The sequence below is a fragment of the Oryx dammah genome, unplaced genomic scaffold, assembly GCF_014754425.2.
Source record: "Oryx dammah isolate SB20612 unplaced genomic scaffold, SCBI_Odam_1.1 HiC_scaffold_16, whole genome shotgun sequence".
Taxonomy (NCBI): domain Eukaryota; kingdom Metazoa; phylum Chordata; class Mammalia; order Artiodactyla; family Bovidae; genus Oryx; species Oryx dammah.
In genome coordinates this window covers 60659064-60684617 of record NW_024070200.1, presented here as the reverse complement: position 1 = coordinate 60684617, position 25554 = coordinate 60659064, and the positions used below count along the sequence as shown (strand labels likewise).

Genomic DNA, 25554 nt, shown 5'->3' with positions numbered 1-25554 from the left:
AGCTCAGGCTACTGGAACCCCAGGATTCTTGCCTGGGGCTGCCGAGGGCCCGAGTGGACTCCATCTTGGGCCTGTGCTCCTAAGGCGGACCGTAACACCCATCTGCACGTCCTTATTCTGGTGGGTGTCATGGAGCTTGGGTGTGGGGTCCACGCTCGTTGTCCAATGTGCGGGGAGCTAGACGGGGAGGAGAGGGTGGGCTGCCAGCTGGGGGCCAGCTCTCTTGGCATGGCCACCTCCAAGTGCAAAATGCCCAGGAGTCTAAGAATTCTAGATTTAAAACTGGCTTTTCCTCTTGTTGAGGAGTTATGTTTGTCAAGACAGAAGAGCAGGGCCTCCTCTCTAGCACTCAACCAGCTCGGCTTCCACCTTCTTAGCATCACGCCCTGTGGGTTTCCATCTGTGCTCTTGCCAGGGGCCTGATGCAGCCCCCCGCGCCGGCAGAACCGGGCCCCTGCCGTGTGGAAATGCTCATCCTGTGGATGTGGCATAGACGTCTACAACCTTAAGCGGGTTTGGAGTCCGGACGTCTGTGGATGAGCGGGAAGGGTCGCTGGGAGAGGAGGGCTGTGGAACTCAGAGGCAGGGACGGTGTCTGCAGAGGGGACTGGATGGGTGATGTTATGGGGCTGAATAGGGTCCCCCCCAAAGTCTAACCCCCAGGGTGGCTGTATGTGGAGATGGAGTCCCTCAGTCGTGTCCGACTCTTTGTGACCGCGTGGGCTGCAGCACTCCAGGCTCCCCCGTCCTCTACTGTCTCCTGGGGTTTGCTCACACTCATGTCCATTGTGTCAGTGATGCCAGGAGCAATCAGGAGGTGATTAAGGTTGGACGAGGTCCTAAGGGTGGCCTTGATCCAACAGGACAAGTAAGGGAAGGCCCCTGTAATAAGAGGAGATAGGGCCCAGGGGGTACAGAAGGGAGATGGGGAGAAGACACAGTCAGAAGAACCATCTCCAAGCCAAGAAGGGAGGTCTCAGGAGAAGGCAAGCCTGCTGACGCCTTGATCTCGAACTTCCAGCCCAGAGCTATGAGAAGACAACTGTCAGTGGTTTAAGGGCCCCTGGCGAGTGGTGTTCACTGTGGCCCCCTGAGCAGGCTGGACTGGGTTGGTGAAGGTGGGAGGAAGGGGAGGGCACAGAGGGGTCAGAGAGCTGGGGGTGGGCCGGGCCGGGGACACAGGGGAGGGTGGGCAGGGCCAGCGGCCCCCCTGACTGCTCTGTGCACTCCCTCCAGTCTGCAGGAAGTTCCTGGCGGCCCACCCAGCTGAGCGGGGACGCCTGTGGGAGGTGGAGCCCCCCGGAGCCTGGGGCCAGCGAGGCAACATCTGGCTAAAGGTTCAGCTTCAACAGTCAAGACTTCATCTGGACTGTGAGTGGGGTGGAGCCGTGCCCTGTGGGCTGATTGCTTCTAGGGTCGGTAGCAGAGGCACAGGTTGGGCTCGAGTCTACCGGGGAGACCCTCTCTTCGTCGCTGTTGCAGGGACAAAGGAGGGAGCGAGAGCCGGGTGGTGGCATCCAGCCTGCTGCCGCCTCCCTTCCTGAAGGAGCCACACTTTCCAGACCCTCAAATATTAGCTCTCCCTCAGTGTAGCCAGATCGGATTCCCTGGGAGTCAGGGTCCCCCTGTTCCGATTGGAAGGATCAGGAAGTCTGCAGGAAGGTGCCTTGGAGATGCTGGTTCCTGCAAGCGGAGTGCGTCATCTGTAAAGATTCTGAGGCACACAGAGGTTCGCGGGGGAGTGGACTCTGCCCCTCATCTGCTGGGAGGGTTCACGTGGGCAGCGGCCCACGTTCTGTGTCTGCGGTCTCGCGCTGGGTGGTGGGCAACCCTGTTGGGGACACACCTGCCGCCTCCAACAAGCGTTCAGTGGGTTTGGCGGCGGATGGCGTCTGTGCCCGGGTCGGGGGTCTCAGGTGGGGATGCTGACCCCCCAGGCCGGGTCTCAGTGGCAGCTGGGGGTCAGGGCTGCAGTGGGGTGTGAGGGGTCTAACTGTTCAGATTTACCGGCCAGAGCGAAGGCGTGGCTGCCCTCTCCTTCTGGCCCCCAGCCCCCTTCAGTGTCTGTGCCAGCCCTGCGGCTGCAGGCAGCTCGTTAGGGATGGGCGCTCTGGGGGCCAGGCCTTCTCTTCCCCTGGGAGATGGATTCCCCTGAGGTGGAGACCAGGGAGAGCGCCAGGGAGCTCATTGATGACCATAGCGATAGGTTTTGCTCCTCAGCTGCCTTTGGGCCAGGAGGCTTAATGGGTCTTTGCAGAAATTAATAGGGTGGCCAGGCACCTGGGGAGGAGGCCGCGCAGGGCCGTGACTGCAATTCTAATGAGGTGGTTAAGTGACTTGCCCTGCGGCACGCAGTCAGAGATGAAGGGAAGCCCGCTGGGTCCCAAGCGCTTGGCCAGGCAGCCGTGGGGCTTCACAAATGAGCCCGCAGCCCCCACGCAGGCCCAGCCCTGCGGCTTGGACACTACAGCTCCTTGGCTGGAAGTGGGGGAAAAAAGGGGCGGCTGCCCTTCAGAATGCAGAAATAGCACAAGCTGGAGGGGGTTGGCAGGGAAGGACACTGTCGCATAATTGGGGAGATGGTTTCCTCTGAGGAGAATTCCACTGGGGGTTATTTCAAGAGCTGAGGAGCCGGTGTGGACTGGTCAGGGGAAGCGAGCTAGGATTCCGATGCCAGGCCTGTCACTGTAGCTCACTCCGAGATGCACCAACTCTCTCCTTAAAACGGCAAATGAACTTTCACAGAGAACGTTCTAGAAACATGCTGGAGTAGAAGGAAGAAGGGTCATTCTTATAATTATGGCTATAATTAGATTACAGAAACTGTAATTTTTTGAAAAACTCTGAATTATGGTCTTTTCACTCATGGTTAGTTCCCAGTTTCACCCACACCTCCTGTCTCCCCCAGGGCCAGCAGTCAGGATTTTAATTCACTCGCCAAGGTTTTCCGCCAACCAGCTTCATCTTGTAACAATTTTGTCAGTTAGCGCTGACACTCAGGTTTTTTCCAGGTTGGCGAGTGGGGGCCACAGATGCAGTCACAGATGAGCCCAGATGCTTGCAGTTTTTCAATTTTTGGTCTGTTTCTCTCCGCACAGAAGTCAGCACATATTAGCCCACTGGGGTTTCCCAACCATCACCAAACAGTGCAGGTACTGGAAGCTTCTCTTCCCTGGAAATCTCATGAGACCATTTATTTTTAGTTTTTAATTATTCTTAGGGTCACTTTCTTGATTTGTTCTGTTTTTCAACTTCTGTCTTTTGTCCCTTCATTCCTGACTATTATTGAGGAGGTCTCCCACAGTTTCACGGACCATAGGAATCGAACTTTAGCAAGAAGCCCGGTGGGGCCATGGCTTTTTACATTCTAAGTAAGGCGTAGACATTTTACAACATTCCACAACATCCCAGCGGGAAATTAACTTCTGCTCCTTTCAGATGTTTTAAAATCTATTTTTGAAGCCTTGTTGGGGCTTTTAGAGTTTGCATGGTCTTGACTGTTGATAACATCTGTGCCTTATAAAGGCCCTGAAAATATTTTCAGGGTTATGCAGACCTTATGAGAGAAGGAGTTTGTGGGAAAACTTTTTCTTTCTACACTCAGTTACAGATGAAGTCTTTGAAACTTGACCAATAGGATCAGAATTCTGTCTTATGTGACTTCCCTGAAAGCCTGCACATGCCTAAGTTTCTTTCCTGGAGAAGAAACTGAATACATCGTGTTTTTTTTTTTTTTTAGAAAAAAAAAAAGTTGCTGGAGGCAGGAAGTAATTACACACAGATTAATTTTTTTTCATTTTTATGTTATATTTTTGCTTTCTTTTTCCAGGTGAATTTTTAGTAGATTCAATTGTCATCTTCAGGGGGAAAATTTTTTTTTTTTTTCATTTATATGTAATTTTTAAGCTGGAGGGAATGGACATTAAGAGATGTAAAATATTTGCACTGAGGAAGTGGGGGCATTTTTCTAAAAGCCTGATGCTTTGCAGACTGCAGCTCTAACTTGTTCCAGCTTGTTCTGGAGCGTCGGGCATTACGTGGAGCACATTCATGGGGGAGAGCTATGCTGAGAGGAGCAAAGGGCAGAAGCGCCGCATCGGAAGGGCTTTTTGGGCTATCGCTGCTCTTTGAAAGGTTGTGTGGCTCCCTCTAGCGGCCACTGTTATCGTCTGCAGCCCCAGCTGGTAATGGGTAAGGCTTCTGCCTTTGCCCTGGGCGGCTGTTCTCAGTTTCTCATCCTTGGGGGTCCAAATTAGTGCGCTCATTAATAATAATAATAAAGTATCGCACCTTCATTGCCTAGGAATAAAATTCAAGTGGAAGTTTGATACCTATTGGCATACTTTCATCCATAACACTGGAGAAGGAAATGGCAACCCACTGCAGTGTTCTTGCCTGGAGAATCCATGGACAGAGGAGCCTGGAGGGCTACAGTCCACGGGGTCGCAGAGAGTCAGTCACGACTGAAGCGACTTAGCACATACACACGCATCCATGACACATGGAAAGCAAAGGTTCACACACCAGGGAAGGGAGAACACGTGTAATGAATGATCTGCTTCATCCCCTCCTTCAGCTGATTGCTGTTACCGAGCATTTCTCAGCATTTCTCACTGTCCAGGTGATCAGGATACAGTAGTGAACAAGGCTGGTTTTTGTGAAGGAAGGTACACGGGCAACTAGTACTGTGTTGTATAAAATCGTTACATATCAAAGAGAGCTAATGAGGGCTGGTGTTTTTAAATGCTTCTAATTAAATTTTCCCAAACCAAATTTTGGTCATTTATGATGTCTGGAAATGAAACTTTACATATTTATTTATATAGGTAAAATGTAGTCCATGTATTCTTTATCTGAAAAATGCGATTTGTCTTTTCAGCTCAATTAGAAAACTGCCCATTCTTTTCCTAAGGTATCTGAATCCCCCACCACACCTTCACATATGGATTTTGAGGTGTGGGGAGGTTACACATTAGAATAAGAAGGTTACCCACTTCCAAGTTGGTGCTGGTGTGGTAGGACGCAGAGGGAGGCTGAATTACTGTGTGTGTGAGTCTGGTCTCTCTTGTGAGTAGGAATTCCAGTGGGCAAAGGGGAGGGGTGAGGAATAGAATAGGAAATCTGACTCCAAATAATGCCTGAAAAGCTGGGAGAATAGATCTAAATTCTGGCTCAGAAATGCTTGAGTAAAGGTGCTCTTCCAACAACCTGGCAGGTTTTCCTGTCCTAGGAGGGCATGTAGCAAATGTCAGGGTGAAGATCAAAAAGGATGGAACTGGGTGGTGGGGAGACACGCTTTACATGATCGTAAAGGGTCCCCCTTCTATTAGTAATCATTTGTCTGTCTGCTCCCTTGTGAGTCACTCCGTTTGCTCACCTCACTCTCTTGCTTGGGGAGGGCAGCTCACTCAGGACATTCCAAGGAGGCCGTGGCTACTCGTGGGCAGCCTTCTCAGGATGATGGACCCAGGCTCTCCCATAACGGAGAAGACCACAAGGTATGGTGACAAATGTGTGTCATTCTAGGGCTGTTCCTGGGACCGTGCTCACATAGCCTCCTGAACACCTCTGCTCTGGGCTCCTCTGCAGCAGTGGGCCCTTGATTTATGCTCTGAATCTCTGAGCTGTGGTGGATGGAAACACCATTGTAATCAGAGTTTTCGTGGCCCTCTTCTCTAAGCTTGACAAGCTCCAACGAAGCCAAGACTAAACAGAGAACACATGGGAATCAGCCGTAACTTTACATCGTTAAGGAAATATGGAAAAATACGAATTTCAAATTCTGCGATGGACCAGTATCTTTCAGGCAGAACAAATGTGTAGACAAATGTGTTTTTCTTTCTTCCCCTGCTCCTCCAGTCCACATGTTCCTGCTCAGTCACTTCAGTTGTGTCCGACTCTTTGCGACCCCATGGACTGCAGCCCGTCAGGCTCCTCTGTCCATGGGATTCTCCAGACAAGAATACTGGAGTGGGTTGCCCTGCCCTCCTCCAGGGGATCTTCCCAACCCAGGGATCGAACCTTCATCTCCTGTGTCTCCTACATTGCAGGTGGATTCTTTACTGCTGAGTCCAGATGCTAGAAAATGGAATAGGGCATGAGGTTATGAGATGGTCCAGAGTGATGGCAGATAGAACCGTGGGCAAGGTTGGGCTACTGGGTATTTCTTGGTGGCCGGCTGCCACTCAGTATTTTGTAAGATTTTGGAGAGATATGATTCCATGAGCATTTTCCTGAGGCCATGCCAGACACTTGTCCTCATAAGGTGATTGCGCTGACATCCATTCGTTGGCATAGAAGAACCTCTGCTCTTGAATCCCTGGAGAAGTGATAACAATGTTAAACTCCAAAGATGACAATTGCACGTTGTGGGGAGTGCTGCTTATCTTGGAAAGTAGGTGGTTCTGGGATAGAAAACTCAACATCAAAGGCAGAAAATCTCCCAGAAACCGCTGGATTGTCTTGGAAAAGCTGCCCGGTGTCTGACATCAATTCTCATCCTCTGGCAGAGAAGGGCCTTCATGTTCCTTGAGTCACAGTGGAAAGATGGGCTGGCTTAGGACCCTCTCAGGCTACTGAGTCGAGTGTGGGCTGTGCCTCTTCGCTGATCTCTGCTTCTTCTTTTCAACCTTGAAAGCCGTTAGAGGAACCAGGATATGTTCAGGGTGTCCTGGGTGTGCCCATGGGCGTGTGTGTCTGGGGACACCTGCATTTCCCAACTTTTGAAGTAGAGTTTCCTTAGCCTCGTTCTTTCTTTGATCTCCCCTGGCCAAGACTGCACGCCCCACCAGTAAATACATTCCCATCAGTAAATCTGCACACGGAGCATCTTACATAGAAAACATACGACGGCCCACCCTGTGGCTGGCCTGGTGTTTGAACCTGGCTTGCCTGCTCTGAGCTCGCAGTGCGGCGCGCAGCCAGTCCAGGACCCCAACAGGCCTTTCAGTGTTAACTGAGACGCTCTGTTGCTTCTCTTCTGGTTTTAGGAGAGGATCAGCGGAGACCAGGAGCAGACCGATGGAGACTACGCAGTGAAGGCAGCAGCGGGGTAGCTTGTGCGAGCCTGCCGGGCGGGGCAGGAGGGGCGGACAGCGGCGGATGCCGGGCTACTCGTGGGCGGGGGCGGGGGCGGGGGTGGGGGTGGGGGTGGCGGCATGCGGCCTCGCCCCTGACCCCCTCAGGCCGAGCTGACCCCGGGGAGGCCGGCCCCGCCCTCGGGTTGGAGCGCTGCAGTCCCTCCAGGCTCCTGTCGCGGGGCGCTGCCCCGTGTCCCTGCTGTGCTGTCCTTTGAGGAACAAACGACCACACGGACCCTCCTACCCCAGGATTGATGTGTGGGCCCAGGTGATGCCAAGTCTGAGAAGCGCTGCAGTGAATCCCGAAGCCCTGTTGGGGGCAAGTGATTATATTCCCGCTAGAGCTTCAGAAGCCCGTTCGTTAAGCCTAATGGGGTTTCTCTAGCTCAGGATGAGTTGGTAAAGACTGCCCCAGGCCCACGTGACTGGACCCTCTTGCCTTAGCACCAGGAAGCACTGCAGAAACCCCCCGGGGGTTCGCTCACCACAGCCCTGCTGTAACGGCGAGACCCCGGACACCAGAGAGCTTTCCGAGCAGTCGCTTTTCTTTCCAGAGAAGCTTCAGCTTAGCCGGCCGCTCTCCGAGATCAGGGCCAGGCCGCCTGGTGCACCCGGGCCTCCAACCCCCCCGGTTGGCCTGTGTGGGAGGCGCTCAGGGTGGGCTCCAGGCAGCCTGCTTCTGCTTTGCTGGGGAAGTTCCTGGGAGTCTTTGGGCCAGTGGCCCTTCTGGAGTGACGGTGCCTGCACTGGTCAGGCTTGTGCTAAGGAAGGCGACTGTTAAGGTGCCGGCCTGGCCCACTTGGGACAGCGGGCTCCCCTCTCTGCATACCTGCCCAACCCTGCCAGGAGCAGTTCCCAGGCGCCCTTGGGGTTCCTGCACCCGGACCCCAGGGAGGACAGGCGAGCTCGCCCGGCTGTGCTGCTGGCGGTTCACGGGGCGTGGCGCAGCCCAGCAGCCCCACGAGGCCCCAGAGCCCGTCTCCTGAGCATGAGGTGGACTTTCCACGCGTTGGCCTGGGCTCACCGGGATCAGTAGGATTCTTTCCAGGGGAGGCCGGTCAGCTGTCTTGGGTGGGTGAGCTGAGTGCTGCCCTGACTTCTGGGGGCGTGTCCATCTGGTCATATCACTGGTGACCCCCACGCCCTTGGCTTAAGACTGTCTTTGCAGCGCCTGGGGCCATCACAGAAGCCTGCATCACCTCTGCGCTTGCCTGCCCTGCCTTCTGTCTCCAGGGCCTCCCATCTTCAGACGCACAAGGGTCTTATTTAGGGTTTGCTGAGGATTCATGGGGTCGCAAAGAGTTGGACACGACTGAGCGACTGAACTGAACTGAACTGAGCTGAGGGTCTATGCCTCTCCTCTCTCACCACTCCCTCCTGCCCTCAGACGCACACAGACGAAGACACACGCACACACGCACACCAGTCAGGCTCCCTCCTGCACACACACACACACATACACACACACACACGCACATATGCCCACACGCACACACGCACATCAGTCAGGCTCCCTCTTGCACACACACACACGCACACATGCACGTATGCACACATGCACACACGCACATCAGTCAGGCAGATGAGTCAGGCTCCCTCCTGCACACACGTCTGCTCTCAGCTCAGGCATCCCCCCTAACCGTGGCCTCCACACCCTGGTCTCTGCTGGGCCTCCCTGAGCCTCCACTAGGGTCAGCCCAGGGTGGGGTGAGTTGTCTCTCCTGTCCCCAGTATCAGGGCAGAGCTGGCCCTCAGTAACTGGGGCGGGGGGAGTGGATGGTAACAGGTCTCCTTGGGAGGGAGGGGTGGCACCTTCCTTCTGTTCCTCTGTTGCTGGACCCTCAAGAGGTGGGCGGAGGGACAGTTTTGGTTTTTTAGGGACACAGGGAAGCCCATCCTGGAGCCCGAGGTTGGGGAGGAGACCCCTGGTGCCGAGTGCTGGTGAGATGGCGACCTGCTGCTTCCTGAGTGATCCGAGGACGCGTGGGGTGGGACGTGGTAGTTATTACTCACTCACGTGTCTGTCCATCCATCTGTTCATCCCTGCACCCTCCCATCCGTCTCCCTGGCTCTCTTGCTCTCTCCCTCCATTTCTCCACTCATCTGCTCACCTGCCCATTGACCCTGCTACCCTCCTGCCTGTCCACCCACCATCTCTTCACGTCTGTCCGTCTGACCACCCGTGGTCCGTCCATCCTGTTGTACAGCACATATTCAGTGTGCGTGCTCAGGGCCAACCCTGCATCTTACAGAGAAGTGGGGCATGGTCCCTGGACCCAAGGAAGCCGTTCTCTGAAAGCGTCCTTCCTGGAGTCTCCAGTGTGCATGTCTCTCTTATACCATTGGGAAGAGAGAGGAGGCCAGCTGCATAGAAGCAGACCGTAGGGCTCCGTGCGGAGATGCCAGAAGCCACCCGCAGGGCATGTGGGCTCTCTGGAAGGAGGCACAGCCATCCAGCGGTCTCGGGTGTACAGCCGAGGGGCTGCTGTGAGTGACGTTGGATGGACCCTCCCACACGCATTGATGTGAGCTGCGAACATTGTACTGTTTGAGATCAATCATCGGTGCTTTGTGTTTATGTGGAAATTAACTGATCAAAATGGCTCAGGGGTTTGATAAAGTTACTACTCAATAAAGGAATCCTCCCAAGGAAGGAAAACCCATCTGTTGATGTCATTCATTTGAAGACATACAAACGAACTGCATGAGAGGGACACGTGATGGGCTCAGAGCAGCCGCTCCCTGGCAGTGCACGGCCCTGCTGGTGCGGGGCTGTGTGCAGGAATCCTTCTGTGTGATGGGCCTGCATAAGTATCAGCGAGGCGGTATGCATGGGGTGTTGTTTTGTTAAACCACCTTTTAAAATATATTATTCAGTTCTCCATGTTCTTGCATGTTATTATATAACAGCTCATTGAGATCTAATTTACAGTTCATAAACTTTATTTCATTTAATGCATATACTGCCATGTTTCAGTATGTTTACAGAGTGGTACATCCATCACCGCAATCAGTTCCTCAAAAAGAAACTCTGTACCTGTGAGCAGTCTCTCCCTTTCCACCTCTGCCCATCCCAAGACAACCATGAACCTACCCTCTCTCTGTAGAGTTGCCTGTGTGGACACGCTGTACAAGTGGGCTCATACAATGTTCGGTCATTGGCACCTTTTATTTAAGCATAATTTTTTAAGGTTCGCTCATGTTGTAGCGTGTATCACTTCATTTCTTTTTATAGCTGAAGAATGTAAGTCTGGATCACACGTATCATTTGCAAATATTTTTGCCCATTCCGTGGCTGTCTTTTCACTTTCTTGGTGGTGTCATTTGAAGCCCAGCATGTTGAATTTTGATGAAGTCCAGTTTGTTTTTCCTTGGGTTACTTTTGGCATTGCAGTACTAATGGTTGTGTTTTATAAACATGTGTCTTTTTATTCCCGTCTAATGGCAGTTATTGGGGAGAAAGTTATTTGACTCTATAATGAATATAGAAAAATCCACAGAGGAGCCATTACTTGGAAGAAAGCTGTCCTGAGATCCCAGACGCACACTGTGAGATCCAGAAATCCCACTCTTGGTAGATACCCAAGGGAGCTGAAGGCAACTGTCTACACAAAAACTTGTACACACATGTTCATAGCAGCATTGCTGATAATAGTAAAAATTGGAAATAAATTCAAAATCCATTGCTTGGTAGGGGGATAGATAAGATGAGGTATATCCATGCGGTGGAATATTCTTCAGCTATAAAAAGGGATGGAGTGCTAACGCGTGCTACAGCTCAGATGAACCTTAGCAGCATACTCAGCGAGGAAAACCAGACGCAAGGGGGGCGGAGCGTGTTGGGGACCTAGGGTCCTGCGGAAGCTCACCTCAGGGTGCAGGGTCCAGCGGCGGTGGTGACACTCATTGCTCCGAACTGGACCTCAGCTGGACTTTCCGTTTTCAGCCACCTCGGCATTGGGCATCTTGTTCCAGAGGGTCTTTGGGAACAAGCCCTTTGGGATGAGGGACGAATGAATCCAGCAGGTTGGGTGGGAGGCCAACACATTGTGAGATGGTTTCTAGAATCCCTATTTTCTGTGAGAAGGAATGTAAGATTTCTGATTTTGATTTAGTTCTCTTTCTGAGGAGAAGATGGTCAGCAGCAGGGAGTTCTGGAGGGAGGGGCTGGGTTTCCACGTTGAGAAGCCGTGGCATTCTGCGGCCGCTTCCCTGTCTCTGCCTCTGTGTCTCTCACCCCCTCACAGGGCACAGAATATCGCCATGGCCATGCCAGGGAAGGGCAGCCGGGACATGTGGACACGATCACGTGAGGCCCACAGGCCCGGCGCCCAGCCAGACAGCGAGGAGCAGGGTCTCTGTCCCTGTCAGCATCGAGCGAGACAGTCAGAAAGAGGAGTTTCTTTTCCTGTCAGAGAAGCCCTGTAAATGGCCACAGCAGTGGAGAGGCTGCCATGAGTGAGTGTTAATGCTTACTCGCTTATCTTACCGAGCCCTCCTTTCTACCAAGCAAACGTCACCTTCAGACTTGCTAGAAGGCAACCTCTGCACCAGGTACCCTGTCTTGCTGGGAGGTTTTACTTTTGTTTCAGGTTCGAAGGCGTCGTTAACAAAAGAAACCACTCGTTATGCACAAATAAGCAATTTCAATATTTAATAGAGAATTATCTGAGTTACTTTCACTATACCATCATTAAAAGAAAAGAGAGGTAGAAACAGTGGAGGAGAGTAGAGCACATTCGTTGCTGACCTGGGCTGACTAGCATCAAGGTTCCGACAGCGCTGGGAAGTCCCATCGGACAGCAGTCTGGAGTCCCTGCTGGCGGAAGGTCCTAGCAGTGTGTCCACCCCAGGGGCGAGACTTCACATTGCAGTTTTGGGGGTTCCTGCTTATAATTCCTGGCCACAAACTGATATCATCTTCAGTTTGTGAGCAAAAATGCAGCTCTTATTCCACTTTAACCTTTTTTTTTTTACAATGTTTGTGAGTGATGAGATTTTCCAGACCCCCAGGGGATTGGCCAGACCCTCAGGGCTCAGGAGAATTCCAAGTCTTACTCATTCTCTTATCAATAGTGCCTCTCAGCTTACTGGGATCAACTGGTGCGCTTGTTGTGGGCAGGCATGAAGTCAGGGCGGTATCCAGGCAGGTCACAGCAAGGTCAGAGGCCTGCTCTCTCTCTTGTCTCTGAAGCCTGAATAAGACTACTCTCCTTCTGGTTTCCCTAACAGGCTCTTGACAGTGTGTGGCAGGCTGCAAAGCTTGTGGGCTCTCTCGGCCTCCGTTGTCCACAGCCTGAGGTGGCTCTGGGTTGCTGTACAGAGCATACACTGAGCAGACGGAACCTTGGGTCCTTGCATGTCCTTGGGTGCTTGGGATCTGTTCAAATCCTGCAGGGCTAGACACTCTGGAAGATTTGTCCCGGGGCAGCTCGAGTGGAAGGGGTTGGCTCGGTTGATCATCATCATTCCTTCTCTGCTCTCCACTTGCAAATCAGGCGGCTTTGATTTGGGGAATGTTTGCTGGGTTCTCTTATGACCAAGAGAAGCAGATAAAATCAACATGATCATATATATATATATATATGTATATATAGACAGACATATCTATCAGTATATACATACAGATATGTACGTGTGTGTAAACACTAAGTCCCCTCCTTACAAACCGTCAAGTTGCGAACTTTCAAAGCAGCGAACACGTGTTCACAAGGCCAATCGTGTTCGTTAATTCACGTGTCTGGCGTCCATCACCACGCACACGCATTTCTCCCCCTGGCTGCGCTGCCTGTCCCTTCCCGTACAGCACTGTGTAGACCCCAGCAGCACAGCACCTTTACTGCAAACCCAGGACGTCGGGAAGCAAGTGTGGGCACAGCAGTGACGTAGCCGGTGCTGCTAAGGAGCGCCCCGCGACAGCCTCGGAACCTGCCGGGCAGCACGAGGCGCCTGCTAACGAAGATCTGATGGAATTGGAGGCCTAGAGGAGGGACAGAGACAAGAGGAAGGAGAAGCAATCGAAGAACTTCAGAGACGGGGAGGTGGCAGGGGGCTGTCTTCACTGGAGGAGGCACTGTTGGCTTTGAGGCGCAAGACCCGAATGTGGACCGCTCGGAGGAGGCTGCAGCAGCCACTCAGCACACAGCCCAGGGCTCCCGCGTGATCTGTGATGAGGACAGGAGAGCCACTGCCCAGACACCGCTGGATTGTTTTTCCAGAGGGTGGATGGAATCGAATCCAGCAGCCAGAACCTGTGCCATCAGTACGGGCACCAGTGACACTCAGCTGGGCCTCGGTCTCCTGCTGCTGAGGACCCTTCAGCTCTCCCGTCTCCCACCACCGCGCCTGCTCCGTCAGTAACTCTGCCCGCCTGTTCACTGGATGCCAGCCCCTGTGCCAGCTGCTGTACTGACTCCTGTAGTTTTATAGGTCCTGTACTGTAAGCTTAAAAATGTTTTCTCTGTGTTTTTTTTTGGTAGTATTTTTGTGAAAAGTGTTATAAAGCTATTGCAGTACAGTACTGTATAGTTGATTTTGTTAGCTGGGTACCTAGGCTAACCGTGTGGGACTTACGAACAAACTGGATTTTGGAACATGCTATTATTGGAATGGAACCCATTCGTATGTAGGGGGCTTACAGGGTTATATATGGGCTTCCCTGGTGGCCCGGGAGTAAAGAATCCACCTGCCGAGGAAGGAGCTGCAAGTTCGATCCCTGCATCAGGAAGATCCCTGGAGGAGGAAGTGAAGGCAACCCCATCCAGGGTTCTTACCTGGCAAGTTTCACGGACAGAGGATCCTGGTGGTCTACAGTCCACACGGTTGCAGAGAGTCAGATACGACTTAGTGACTTAACAACTGTATTGAGTACAGTAACTTTATTTCAAACAGGACTGAGTGACTGAGCGTGTGCGCGCGTGCGCGTGCACACACACACACACACACACACACACACACACACACACACAACCAACCACACAGGCTGCATTTATAAAATAAGTATGAAAGCCCATATAATGAAATCCAGGTAAGCTACATTAAAAGATGTTGAAAGGACGTTTCTCTGTGCCGCGTTCCTCCCGGGATCTTGTGCAGAGCAGACAGGGGCTTCAGTGAGGAGGACACTCGGGCCCTGGGCCTGGGTCTGTGCCATCCACATGGTGCCAGCGCACAGGCATGCCTCTCTGAGTCTCTGGCTCAGGCAGCCACCCAGAGGGGAAGCACGGCTCTCTGGAGCTCCCATCCACCTGGTCTCCTACTGCGTGGTCCTGCTGCCGTCCACTGATGCTTCCCCTGGTGCCACAGGGAGGCGGCGCTGGGACTCAGGTCCCTCTCAGCCTGCATCCTCACTGGCCGCAGGGGAATCGTTTGCTTCCACCCAAGCCAAGGTGGCTTTGTGAGGGGCGGGCCCTGGTGACCCCGTGTGGCTCTCTCCTGCGGTCTGGAGCTCATGGGGGGCCCTCTGGGAACTCCCAGCTGGGGTGGGGCACACCTCCTTTCTACCGGCTCTCAGCTTCTCTTTAGTCACTCAGTTATGTCCGACTCTTTGGAACCCTGTCCACAGGATTCTCCAGGCAAGAATCCTGGAGTGGGTGGCCATTTTCTCCTCCAGGGGATCTTCCTGACCCAGGGATCAAACCCACGTCTCCTTTGTCTCCCGCATTGCAGGCAGATTCTTTATCCGCTGAGCCATCGGGGAAGCCCCCTCTCTCTACTTTGGAGCCCCCTAATCAATTAGAGAGTTTCCATCAGCCCCTTCCTGTCCCTGCCTAACTGAAATTGTTTTTTGACTTCAGAGCCAATTAACTTTTTGGTTTCTTTCACTTAGACCTTGTATCCTTGTACTCAGCACAGAGCTGAGCTCAGGTCTCGTCTCCCCAGTGAGAGCTACGGTCCCCATGCCGTTCCCACGTCAAGCCCCTCAGGCAGGGCAGGCTCCAGGCTGACAGTTGTCATTTCCTAGACTCGTGTGGGGTAGGGCCGTAGAGGGCCGTGGGGCCATTTCTCTCTCCCAGGCCTGACATGCAGCTTGAAGTCCCACCGTTAGAAATGACTTCCCTTGGGGGGTGGCTGGTAACCAGGATTTGTGACACAGGAGGGCATGGCGTTGTTTCCCCTCCCTCCGGTGGGTTCCCTTCTGGGGATCAGAGGACCCTCATGGGGAAAGTCAGGGTCTGTGAAAAACTAGCAGCTCAGTTTGCAGGTGAGACTTGTTTGGGTCACCCAGGGCTTTGGGACGCGGGCGCTGCTGTCCTTCTCAGCGAGGGCATGGCCCGTCTCCCCCTGGCGGTGTTGCTGACCTGTGCTCTCAGCTCTGCTGGAGCCAATTACATTTGTATTCGCTTGTGCAGGTTGAGTAACCATCCCCCCAGCCCGCCCCAGTGCCCATGTCAGGCTCCTCAGACCCTGTGGCTAAGTTCCCTTAGGTGGTATGTTTCCAGGTAAAAGGGGCTTTACCGACGCGGTTAGTGATCTCACAAGGGGGAGATGGTCGTGCGTTATCCAGATGGGCCCACTGTCATCACCTCGTCCTTAAAGAGGGAGACAGAGGCAGATCTGACTACAAAAGGCATCGTCGGACACGGATGTAGTGTGAGAAAAACTCCACCAACCTCCCAGGGTTTTAATTTGGAGGGAGGGGCCATGAGCCAAGGAATGCAGGTGGCTCCTAGGGTCTGGGAGAAGCAAGGATATGGATTCTCCCTTAGAGCCTGGAGAAGGGGCACAGCCCTGCTGATGCCTTGATTTTAGCCCAAGGAGACCCATTTGGACTTCTGACCACCGGGACTGCATGATAATCAATCCATGCAGTCTGGGGACACTAAATGTGTGGTAATTGTTAACAGCAGCAGTAAGACCCTAGCAGACCCTCGACAGTGCTTCTCAGCTGGTGCTGACTTGACTCCGAGGGACAACTGGCCCCATCTGGAGGCATTTCTGGTTATCACCATTGGGTGAGGAGGGCTACTAGTAGGTGGAAACCGGGTATGCTGCAACGTGAGGACAGTCCCCAGAGCCCCAGGAATGATGTGGCTTGAAATATCATCCTAGGTTGAGAAACCCTGTGCAGACTAGCAGCGCCCTTAGCCCTCCAGCCCTGGGTATCTGCAGGTGGTCCGTCTCAGGGTTGTTTAGCTGGGCAGCAAGCTGAGAGTTCTGCCTGGAGGAGATGTCTGTGAGACACTCGAAACCGCTTTTAGCTGAGCACTTGTTCTGTGCCGGCCCGGTCCCTACACACAGTGGTTCCAGGGACTCATAGGGCTGCTTCCATCTTTGAGACTGAGGGCATCTTGGAAGATGATCCAGCAAGACCAGGCCAGTCTTATGGATGCTTTATCTCTTGGACCTTCCATCTGTCCTGACTGAAGTCCTTCCTTGTTTCCAGTTGAGTTCCGTGGAAGGGCCCGTGAGATGCTCTGAAGAAGATTCAGGCCTGGACGGGAACCTTAGAACTGGATTTTCCTCTTATTCATCTTGAGCCCTCCTTCTGACCGTTGGCAGAGAACAGCGTTCCTAGACTTGCGGAGCGTGGGCCGTTTTCCCAGGGAAATACCCGCAGCTGCCACACGATGGCAGCCTTGCACAAACCAAAGCCCGCTTGGCCCAGGCGGTACGTTCCCGACAGGGCACCCAGCCTGCCGCCTGCAGAGTCCGCGGAGGAAGCCCAGCCCGAGCCGGCATCTCTAATCGCAGCTGGGAAGTCGGCGCTTTGCAAGGGAAAGAAAGAGCCGTGCAGACTGCTCATGCCTGCCTCTGTTGATTTTCGATATGGAACTAGTTTGTCACCGCCCCGCCCCCCAGCTCTGGAATTGCAGTGAGCAATACGACAGACAATGGGTTAGATTTACTCTCGAGAGAGCGCAAATCTCTTTCTTCCTTTTTAAAGGAAAAATTGTTTAGCTTTTGTGAGTCGAGGAGTGTAGACAGAAGCCAAAGTTTCCTGAATTCTTTACTCACCCGGTAGACTTGCCGGAGGTCGGGGTGGGGGTGGGGTGGAGACTTGGAGCCACCAACCCACTAAAATGCACCCTGCCTCCCTCTAGGTTGAAAGAGGCCTGCCTGCTTCCTGGGTTGCTCAGAGTGAGTGCTTCCATGATGCTGTGAAAGGGAGGGAAAGAAAAATGTTGAGTGAACACTACCATCTGCCGCGGATGGTGTGCGCCCTGCAAAGGGAATTGTTCCCTTCGGTTTCCATGCACCATTCCATCTGCACTGGGAGAAACAGGGAGAAATTCCATTAAGCTCTCTTTTTAAAAACAGCTTATTGAGAAAGGGAGGGAGGTGGAGGAAGGAAGGAGCTGGAGGAGGAGTATTTGGGGCATGGCTGATAAGGTAGGTGGCAGTGGCTGATGGCCTTGTCCGGCCTTCGGGACTTTCTGTTACCATGCTGAAGGAGCAGCCGGGAAGTGAAGGTCCACTGTGGCTGTTCACCCTGGTTGTCAGCTCCCTGAATTCAAGGTCTGGGCTCCTGACCTCGCAGAATTGAGGCAGTTGTCCTGCCCTCCACCCCCACCCTCCTAATCGTGAAAGCCTGAAAAGATGGCAAGAATGTCCAGAGACCTTGGATGCTGTCACATCTGGCGGTGACCCCCTGGAGAAGCCCAGGGCAGGGTGGGTGATCCAACACCCAGGTTAGAGGCCTGAGCTCTAGGAGACAGCTTTGTGGAGTCTGAGGGGCAAAGCCGTGCAATCGGGGAGCCTGAGGCTCTGCAGGAGAACAGGTGCCCTTGCCTTTAAGAAGGTCAAATCCTGTTGTGTTCCTACCCTGCCCAGAAGTGGTGGTTGTTTTTCAGTTGCTGAGTCGTGCAACCCCATGGACTGCAGCACCCCACGTGCCTCTGTCCTCCACTATCTCCCAGAGTTTGCTAAAATTCATGACCATTGAGTGGGTGATGCTAACTAACCATCTCATCCTCTGACACCCCTTTATCCTTCTGTTTTCAATCTTTCCCATCATCAGGGTCTTTTCTAGTGAGTTGGCTCTTTGCATCAGGTGAAAGTATTGGACCTTCTGCTGCAAAATCAGTCCTTCCAATGAATATTCAGGCTTGATTTCCTTTAGGATTGACTGGTTTGATCTCCTTGTAGTCCAAGGGACTCTCAAAAGTCTTCTCCAAGACCACAGTTTGAAAGCATCAATTCTTGGCACTCAGCCTTCTTTGTGGTCCAACTCTCACATCCATACACGACTACTGGAAAAACCATAGCTTTGACTAGACAGACCTTGGTAGGCAAAGAGATGTTTCTGCTTTTTAATATGCTGTCTAGTTTTGTCATAGCTTTCCTTCCAAGAAGCAAGCATCTTTTAATTTCATGGCTGCAGTTACTGTCCACAGTGATTTTGGAGCCCAAGAAAATAAAATCTGTCATTGCTTCTGCTTTTTCCCCTTTCTATTTGCCATGAAGTGATGGGACTGGATGTCATGATCTTAGTTTTTTAATATCAAGTTTCAAGCCAGCCTTTTCACTCTCTTTCACCCTCATGAAGAGGCTCTGAAGTTCCTCCTCACTTTCTGCCATTAGTGTGGTATCATCTGTATATCTGAGTTTGTTAATATTTCTCCCGGCAATCTTGATTCCAGTTTGTGATTTCTCCAGTCCAGCATGATGTACTCTGTGTAAAAGTTAAAGAAGAGAGGCAACAGTATACAGCCTTGTCATACTCCTTCTCTAAATGGGAACCAGTCTGTTATTCCACGTCCAGTTCTAACTGTTGCTCCTTGACCCGCATACAGGTTTCTCAAGAGACAGGTAAAGGCTTTAGGGTAGTCAGTGAAGCCAAAGTAGATATTTTTCTGAACTTCTTTGCTTTCTCCATGATCCAGCACATGTTGGCAACTTGATCTCTGGTTCCCTTGCCTCTTCAAAACTCAGCTTGTATATTGGTTCATGTACCGCTAAAGCCTAGCTTGAAGGATTTTGAGCATAATCTCGTTAGCATGTGGAATGAATGCAATCATATGGTACTTTGAACATTCTTTGGCATTGGTCTTTTTGGGGATTGGAATGAAAACTGACCTTTTCCAGTCCTGTCACCACTGCTGAGTTTTCCAAATCTGCTGACATATTGAACATAGTACTTTAACAGCATCATCTTTTAGGATTTTAAATAGCTCAGCTGGAATTCTGTCACCTTCACTAACTTTATTCATAGTAATTCTTCCTAAGGCCCACTTGACTTCACACTCCAGGCTGTCCCGCTCTACGTGAGTGACCACACCATCGTGGTTGTCCTGGTCATTATAACCTTTCTTGTATAGTTCTTCTGTGTACTCTTGCCACTTCTTAATCTCCTCTGCTTCTGTTAGATCCTTACCATTTCTGTCCTTTATCGAGCCCATCCTTGCATGAAATGTTCCCTTGATATCTCAACTTTCTTGAAGAGATCTCTAGTCTTTCCCTTTCTGTTGTTTTCCTCTCTTTGTGTTGTTCATTTAAGAAAGCCTCCTTATCTCTCCTTGCTATTTTCTGAAACTCTGCATTCCTTTGGGTATATCTCTCTCTTTCTCCCTTGCCTTTGGCTTCTCTTCTTTCCTCAACTATTTGTAAAGCCTCCTCAGACAGCCACTTTGCCTTCTTGCATTTTCTTTTTCTTTGGGATGGTTTTAGTCACTACCTCCTCTACAGTGTTCTGAATCTCCATCCATAGTTCTTCAGGCACTCTGTCTAACAGATATAATCCCTTGAATGTATTTGTCACCTCCACTGTATAATCCTAAGGGATTTGATTTAGGTTATACCTGAATGGTCTAGGGGTTTTCCCCGCTTTCTTCAATTTAAGTCTGAATTTTGCAATAAGGAGCTCATGATCTGAGCCCTAGTCAGCTCCAGGTCTTGTTTTTACTGACTGTGTAGAGCTTCTCCATCTTTGGCTGCAAGCAACACAATCAGTTTGATTTCTGTATCAACCATCTGGTGATGTCCATGGGTAGAGTTGTCTCTTGGGTTGTTGGAAAAAGGTGTTTTCTGTGACCAGCATGTTCTCTTAACAAAACGCTGTTAGCCTTTGCCCTGCTTCATCTTGTACTCCAAGGCCAAACTTGCCTGTTATTCTGGTCATCTCTTGACTTCCTACTTTTGCATTCCAGTCCCCTATGATGATAAGGACATCATTTTTAGTGTTAGATCTAGAAGGTGTTGCAGGTCTTCATAGAACTAGTCAGTTTCAGCTTCTTCAGCATCAGCGGTTGGGGCATTGTCTAACACCTCCAAAAAGAATTAAATGGCTGGGTTGAAGAAGAAATGATGCCTGGTTGTGGATGTGACTGGGGTGAAAGTCAAGTCTGATGCTGTAAAGAACAGTATTGCATAGGAACCTGGAATGTTAGGTCCACGAATCAAGGTGAACTGGAAGTGGTTAAATAGGAGATGGCAAGAGTGAACATTGACATTTTAGGAATCAGTGAACTAAAATGGACATGAATGGGTGAATTTAATTCAGATGATCATTATATCTACTACTGTGGGCAAGAATCCCATAGAAGAAAAGGAGTAGCCCTCACAGTCAAGAAGAGAGTCTGAAATGCAGTACTTTGGTGCAGTCTCCAAAATGACATAATGATCTTAGTTTGTTTCCAAGGCAAACCATTCAACATCACAGTAATCCAAGTATATGCCCTGACCACTGATGCCCGGAGGTACACTGCTATATTTTGGTGTTTATACTTCTAGACCCGTTGCTTTAAAGTAAGGCCATAGTAGTTAATATTGTACATGCAATTTGCTTCCTGCTTTTTTTTTTTTTAAATGAGCATTACCTGAGTTATTTTATCCCAATGTTTTAACCATCGTACTTTAGTCTGCCTAACATCTCCTGGAATAGGTGTAACACAATTTACATGGCCACGTTCCTCTTCTTGGATATTTAGGCTGTTTCCTATTTTTAGTGGTTATAAAGAACAATCTGCCAAATACAGAGATCTTATCCAAAGAAATAAAAGCAAAGTGTGGAGGTAGGGGCAGATTCTTGGTTGGGGAGAATTTCCGATGTCTCTGAAACCCTTCCCTCATGAGACCAACTTTCCTTGGGATTCTATTTCCTTGGCCCAAGCTTTAGGTCTAAGAGTCTATCCCTGCACCACGCCCCTCCCCTGCCCCAGCCTCTCTCTGAAGATTTGGCTTTGTGTTCTGTGCCACTCTGCACACAGGTGGTCTTGGCTGAGTTTAGTGTCTCTGGGCCTCAGTCTCCTCATCTGGGAAACGGGGATACTGAGATCTGGTTCCCAGGGCTTGCTGGGTGGTCCCATAAACTGATGCATGTGAGGGCTTCTCAGCTGTAAGGTGTGTGCCGCTGGGCTGGTACCTTGGCTGTTCTGAGTGTAGAACGCCCCGTGCAGTTTGAATGTGGCAGGTGACCCAGACCTAAGCCAGTCAGAGCAGGAGTTGATCGAGACAGAATGAATCTGAGTAGACTGCAAAGAGGCTGGCGGGAAGCCTGTGGGAAGGCAGCTGCCATCTTGTGGCTCAGAGGAGCACCAGGAGAGACACTCGATTTCCGTGACTGAGTCCCTGAATCCTGCCTTGCCTGAAGCTAGCGCTGTCCCTAGGGGGTTCAGTCGTGAGAGTTAAAGGTCTCCCTGTTTTGCCTAGGTAGGTCTGAATTGTCCCTTTCTGTCTTTCTTTCTCCCTTCCTCTCTCTCTCCCTTCCTTTTTCCTCTTTCTTTCTTCCTCCCTTTCTCTCTCTATTTTTTGGTTACTTGAAACCTAGAGTCCACACTGCTAATTTACTGTCTTTTGTGATAATGGAAGGAACAGGAAGGTGACGTGGACCGACAGATGGTTAGTGCTGTACACACCTTCAGGACCTCACACGTGACTTTCATGGGACCTGTCAGTTTTGCCCCCGTGGGTCTCTCCCTCCATAAAAGACAAAACCGCAAAACCCATTTTGCTACTGTATTAGCATAACGAGCATAAACCAGGACAGACTGTATTTTTTTTTTCTTATTTAAAAATAAAACATTTTCATGGGCCCTTGGCACGGTGCCTATTGTACTAATGGATAAGTCAACTCTAGGGAGGTTAACTTTTCTCCTGTTTGTACACACTTTTTTGTGTGGGCATACATTTGTAGTGAACAGATAGTTCCTAGTTACAAGCAAGTTGCTTCTTCGGTTGATGTATGATACAACTAAGAGCCACATCAACTGAGATCCAGCTCTTGATTTACAGGTATAAGCAGTGTTGGGTAGGGGCTCAGACCACTGACCATTTCTGACTGGGTCGATTCATTTGTGGTCTGATTTACTGCGATGGTGTGTGTGTGTGTGTGTGTGTGTGTGTGTGTGTGTGTGATACAGATCACTAGCTCACTTCCGACTGGCTGAATGCTTTTGTGGTGTATTTGACTTGAATGGGATGGGGCGGGACTCAAGGAATGCTGGCTTCTGTGTGGCTGAATACATTTCTGGTCTGATACCAGAATGTAATAGGCTGTTACCAACCAGTCCATTCTGAAGATCAGACCTGGGATTTCTTGGGAAGGAATGATGCTAAAGCTGAAACTCCAGTACTTTGGCCACCTCATGCGAAGAGTTGACTCATTGGAAAAGACTCTGATGCTGGGAGGGATTGGGGGCAGGAGGAGAAGGGGACGACAGAGGATGAGATGGCTGGATGGCATCACGGACTCGATGGACGTGAATCTGAGTGAACTCCGGGAGTTGGTGATGGACAGGGAGGCCTGACGTGCTGCGATTTATGGGGTCGCAAAGAGTCGGACACGACTGAGCGACTGAACTGAACTGAACTGAACCAGAATGCAATAGGCTGTTACTAAAAGTACTACTTACTTCTGATTGGCTGAATGCAAACACTGGCTCATTGGCTCCAGTGTCAGCAGATGCCCGGATGTGCTCAAGCCTGCAGGCTGAAGAAAACCACACTGTAATGGAATCGGGCTGGTTGCACCAGCAAAGAAGCTGCCCATCTGTCGAAAAGCCTTTCGCTTTAAGTGCCCCCAGTACAAGTCTTTCTGTAAAGGTTATGGAAAACTTAGGGAAATTTACATTTTGCAGAGTTTACCGAAAGTTGTCCCTGAATGTTGGTGGTTGGTCTTCTAACTTCATTGACTGGGTGGACACAGGTTAGAATCAAGGGTCTTCCCGGAGTCAGAAGGTCTGGGGCTGGGCCCAGCCTTGTCTGCCAGTGGATTCCTGCCTGCAAGCACATGGGGGTGGGGGTGGGAAAGAGCCCGGATGTTCTGTTCTATCTTATCTCCTCTCCCACGTCCCCCCAGCGCCTCCCCCGCCTTTCCTAAAAGAGTTCCCACACGGAGGCCCTGGGGCTCTGCCAGGAGCAAGATAAGTGTAGACCTCGGGAGCTTGCCAAATGTCAGGAGGAAGCTGTCCGGGGTAAATAACTATTAAGCTTCAACAGCGGGTCTCAGAGTGGGGCTCTAGAACAGCAACATCAGCTGTCACCAAAAGAACACGATAGAGATGCAGGTTCTCAGAGACTCCAGTCGCGGCCAGGAATCCTTGTTTTGACAAGCCCTCCAGGTGAAGTTGAGGCTCACTCAGGTCTGAGAACCTGTGCCTTGTTATGATGTTTGCTTGAAAGAACACAGTCTTTATTTGAGGGCTTTCCTGTTGGCTCAGATGGTAAAGAATCTGCCTGCAATGTGCACAGACCCAGGTTCGATCCCTAGGTTGGGAAGATCCCTGGAGAAGGGCATGGCAACCCACTGCAGTATTCTTTCCTGGACAATCCATGGACAGAGGAGCCTGGTGGGTTACAGTCCATGGGGTTGCAGAGTCAGACAGGACTAAGTGACTAACACCCTTCCCAGGGCAGCACTGCTCAGAGCTGCAGACCCAGCGTGCAGACCCCGGACTGGCGGCTCTCGGCTAGGCAAGTAGGCCCCGAGACCTGGGAGGTCTCGCATGAGGTTCCACGTGGCGGGAAGTCTGGGCAATCCCCACTCCAGAGACCCTTTTGGGTCCTTCATCGGCGCCGAAGCCGAACAGTCGATCCGTGTGTACGCATTGGCTTTTACTTCTTAGCGATGTGGCACTGGCAGCCACTAGTGTTGTCTGAGCTCCCTAGGCGGCGTCCCTGCACTTCCCGGGAAGGGGCGGGCGGCTCCGGCGCGCGCAGCTCCGCGCCTGCCCCCAGCGGCCGCGAGGTGGCGCTGTTGCACTTCCGCGCGGGCTCCGCGCTGCGCGCCCTCCCGGCCCCGCCGGGCAGTGACAGCGCGCCGTCAGCCCGGGCCCCTTTCACTGGGGCGTCCGGGGAAGGACATGAGCCTGGAGGCCTTGGACGGAGGGGGCGCTGGGCGTGGGTCGGAGCTGCAAAGCCCCGAGGGACTTGACTGTCCCACCCGCAGGCCCCGCGCGCCCCCGGCGCCCGGAGGGCAGGGCTTGGTCACAGGCCCTGGTATTATCAGAGGAGCGCGCAGAAAAGCGCACCGGGACGCGGGCTGCTGCTTCTTGGGCGGCCTCTCGTCTGATCCCATCCCTCTTGTTCGTGTGTGTTTGTGTGAGCATCAACTCAGCCACGACAGGGAGTAGTGTGTGTGTTTCTGTGTCTGTGTGTCTCTGTGCCTGTATGTGTCTCTGTGTGTGTGTCTGTGTGTGTGTGTCGGTGTGTGTGTGTCTGTGTATTTGTCTCTGTGTGTTTCCGTGTATGTGCGTCTGTGTGTATCTGTCTCTGTGTGTGAGCATCAACTCAGCCACACAGGGAGTAGTGTGTGTTTGTGTGTCTGTGTGTGTATCTGTGTCCATGTTTGTATGTCTGTGTGTGTGTCTCTGTGTGTGTGTCTCTGTGTATCTGTGTGTGTGTGCATCAGCTCAGCCATGACAGGGAGTAAAAAGCAGAAACTGCCCAGAAGGGCAAGGGCCTTTCCGCACAGAGAAAGCACGCCGTGAAGTGTGAGGCATGGGGCCGGAGCCGTGGGGCAGGCAGACTGGGCCCGGGCTGAGGACCGGCGCGGGGGCTGGAGCCCGGGACACGGCGCTGGGCGCCTGAGAACCGCCCGCGGCTGCAGAGCGGCCAGGGGCCACATCAGCGCCGCCCAGGAGGGCGCTTTCTGTGGAACAACAGCAGCCGCAACAGTAGAATGCTTACCACGCACAGGGCGCGGTTCAACAGCACCAACACGTGTGACGCCCACCCCTGCCCCTATGAAGAAGGAGGTGTGTGCCCCAGTCTTGTTGTTATTTAGTCCCTAAGTCGTGTTCTGACTCTTTGTGACCCCATGGACTGTAGCCCGTCAGGCTCCCCTGTCCAGGATTCTCCAGGCAAGATTCCTGGAGTGGGGTGCCATTTCCTCCTCCAGGGGATCTTCCCAACCCAGGGATCGAACGCTCGTCAACGGCACTGGCAGGCAGATTCTTTACCACTGAGCCACCGGGGAAGCCCTGCGTCCCAATTTACAGGTGGGGAGATAGAGGCACCGAGGGGTGGGTCAGGCCGCACCACATGAAGGGCAGAGGCAGGCTGCACCACCAGCCTCTTTGGCTCCAGAACCTCCTGG

The 25554-nt window shown here is 51.9% G+C and overlaps 1 protein-coding gene and 1 long non-coding RNA gene across 2 annotated transcripts in view; both read left to right on the top strand.

The window, feature by feature from the left end:
• Positions 1-540, top strand: part of LOC120875374 (protein FAM169B-like) — an 85298-nt gene extending 84758 nt beyond the window's left edge. Inside the window, exon 7 of the mRNA XM_040257134.1 lies at positions 494-540. Within this exon, the coding sequence (XP_040113068.1) occupies positions 494-540 (47 nt within the window). The remainder of the gene's footprint in view (positions 1-493) is intronic.
• Positions 541-1246: 706 nt separating this feature from the next.
• Positions 1247-7093, top strand: LOC120875253. Its single transcript, XR_005723900.1, has 3 exons — positions 1247-1371; positions 5404-5498; positions 6990-7093. It is a non-coding gene; the product is annotated as an uncharacterized LOC120875253 (long non-coding RNA).
• The last annotated feature ends 18461 nt before the right edge of the window (positions 7094-25554 follow it).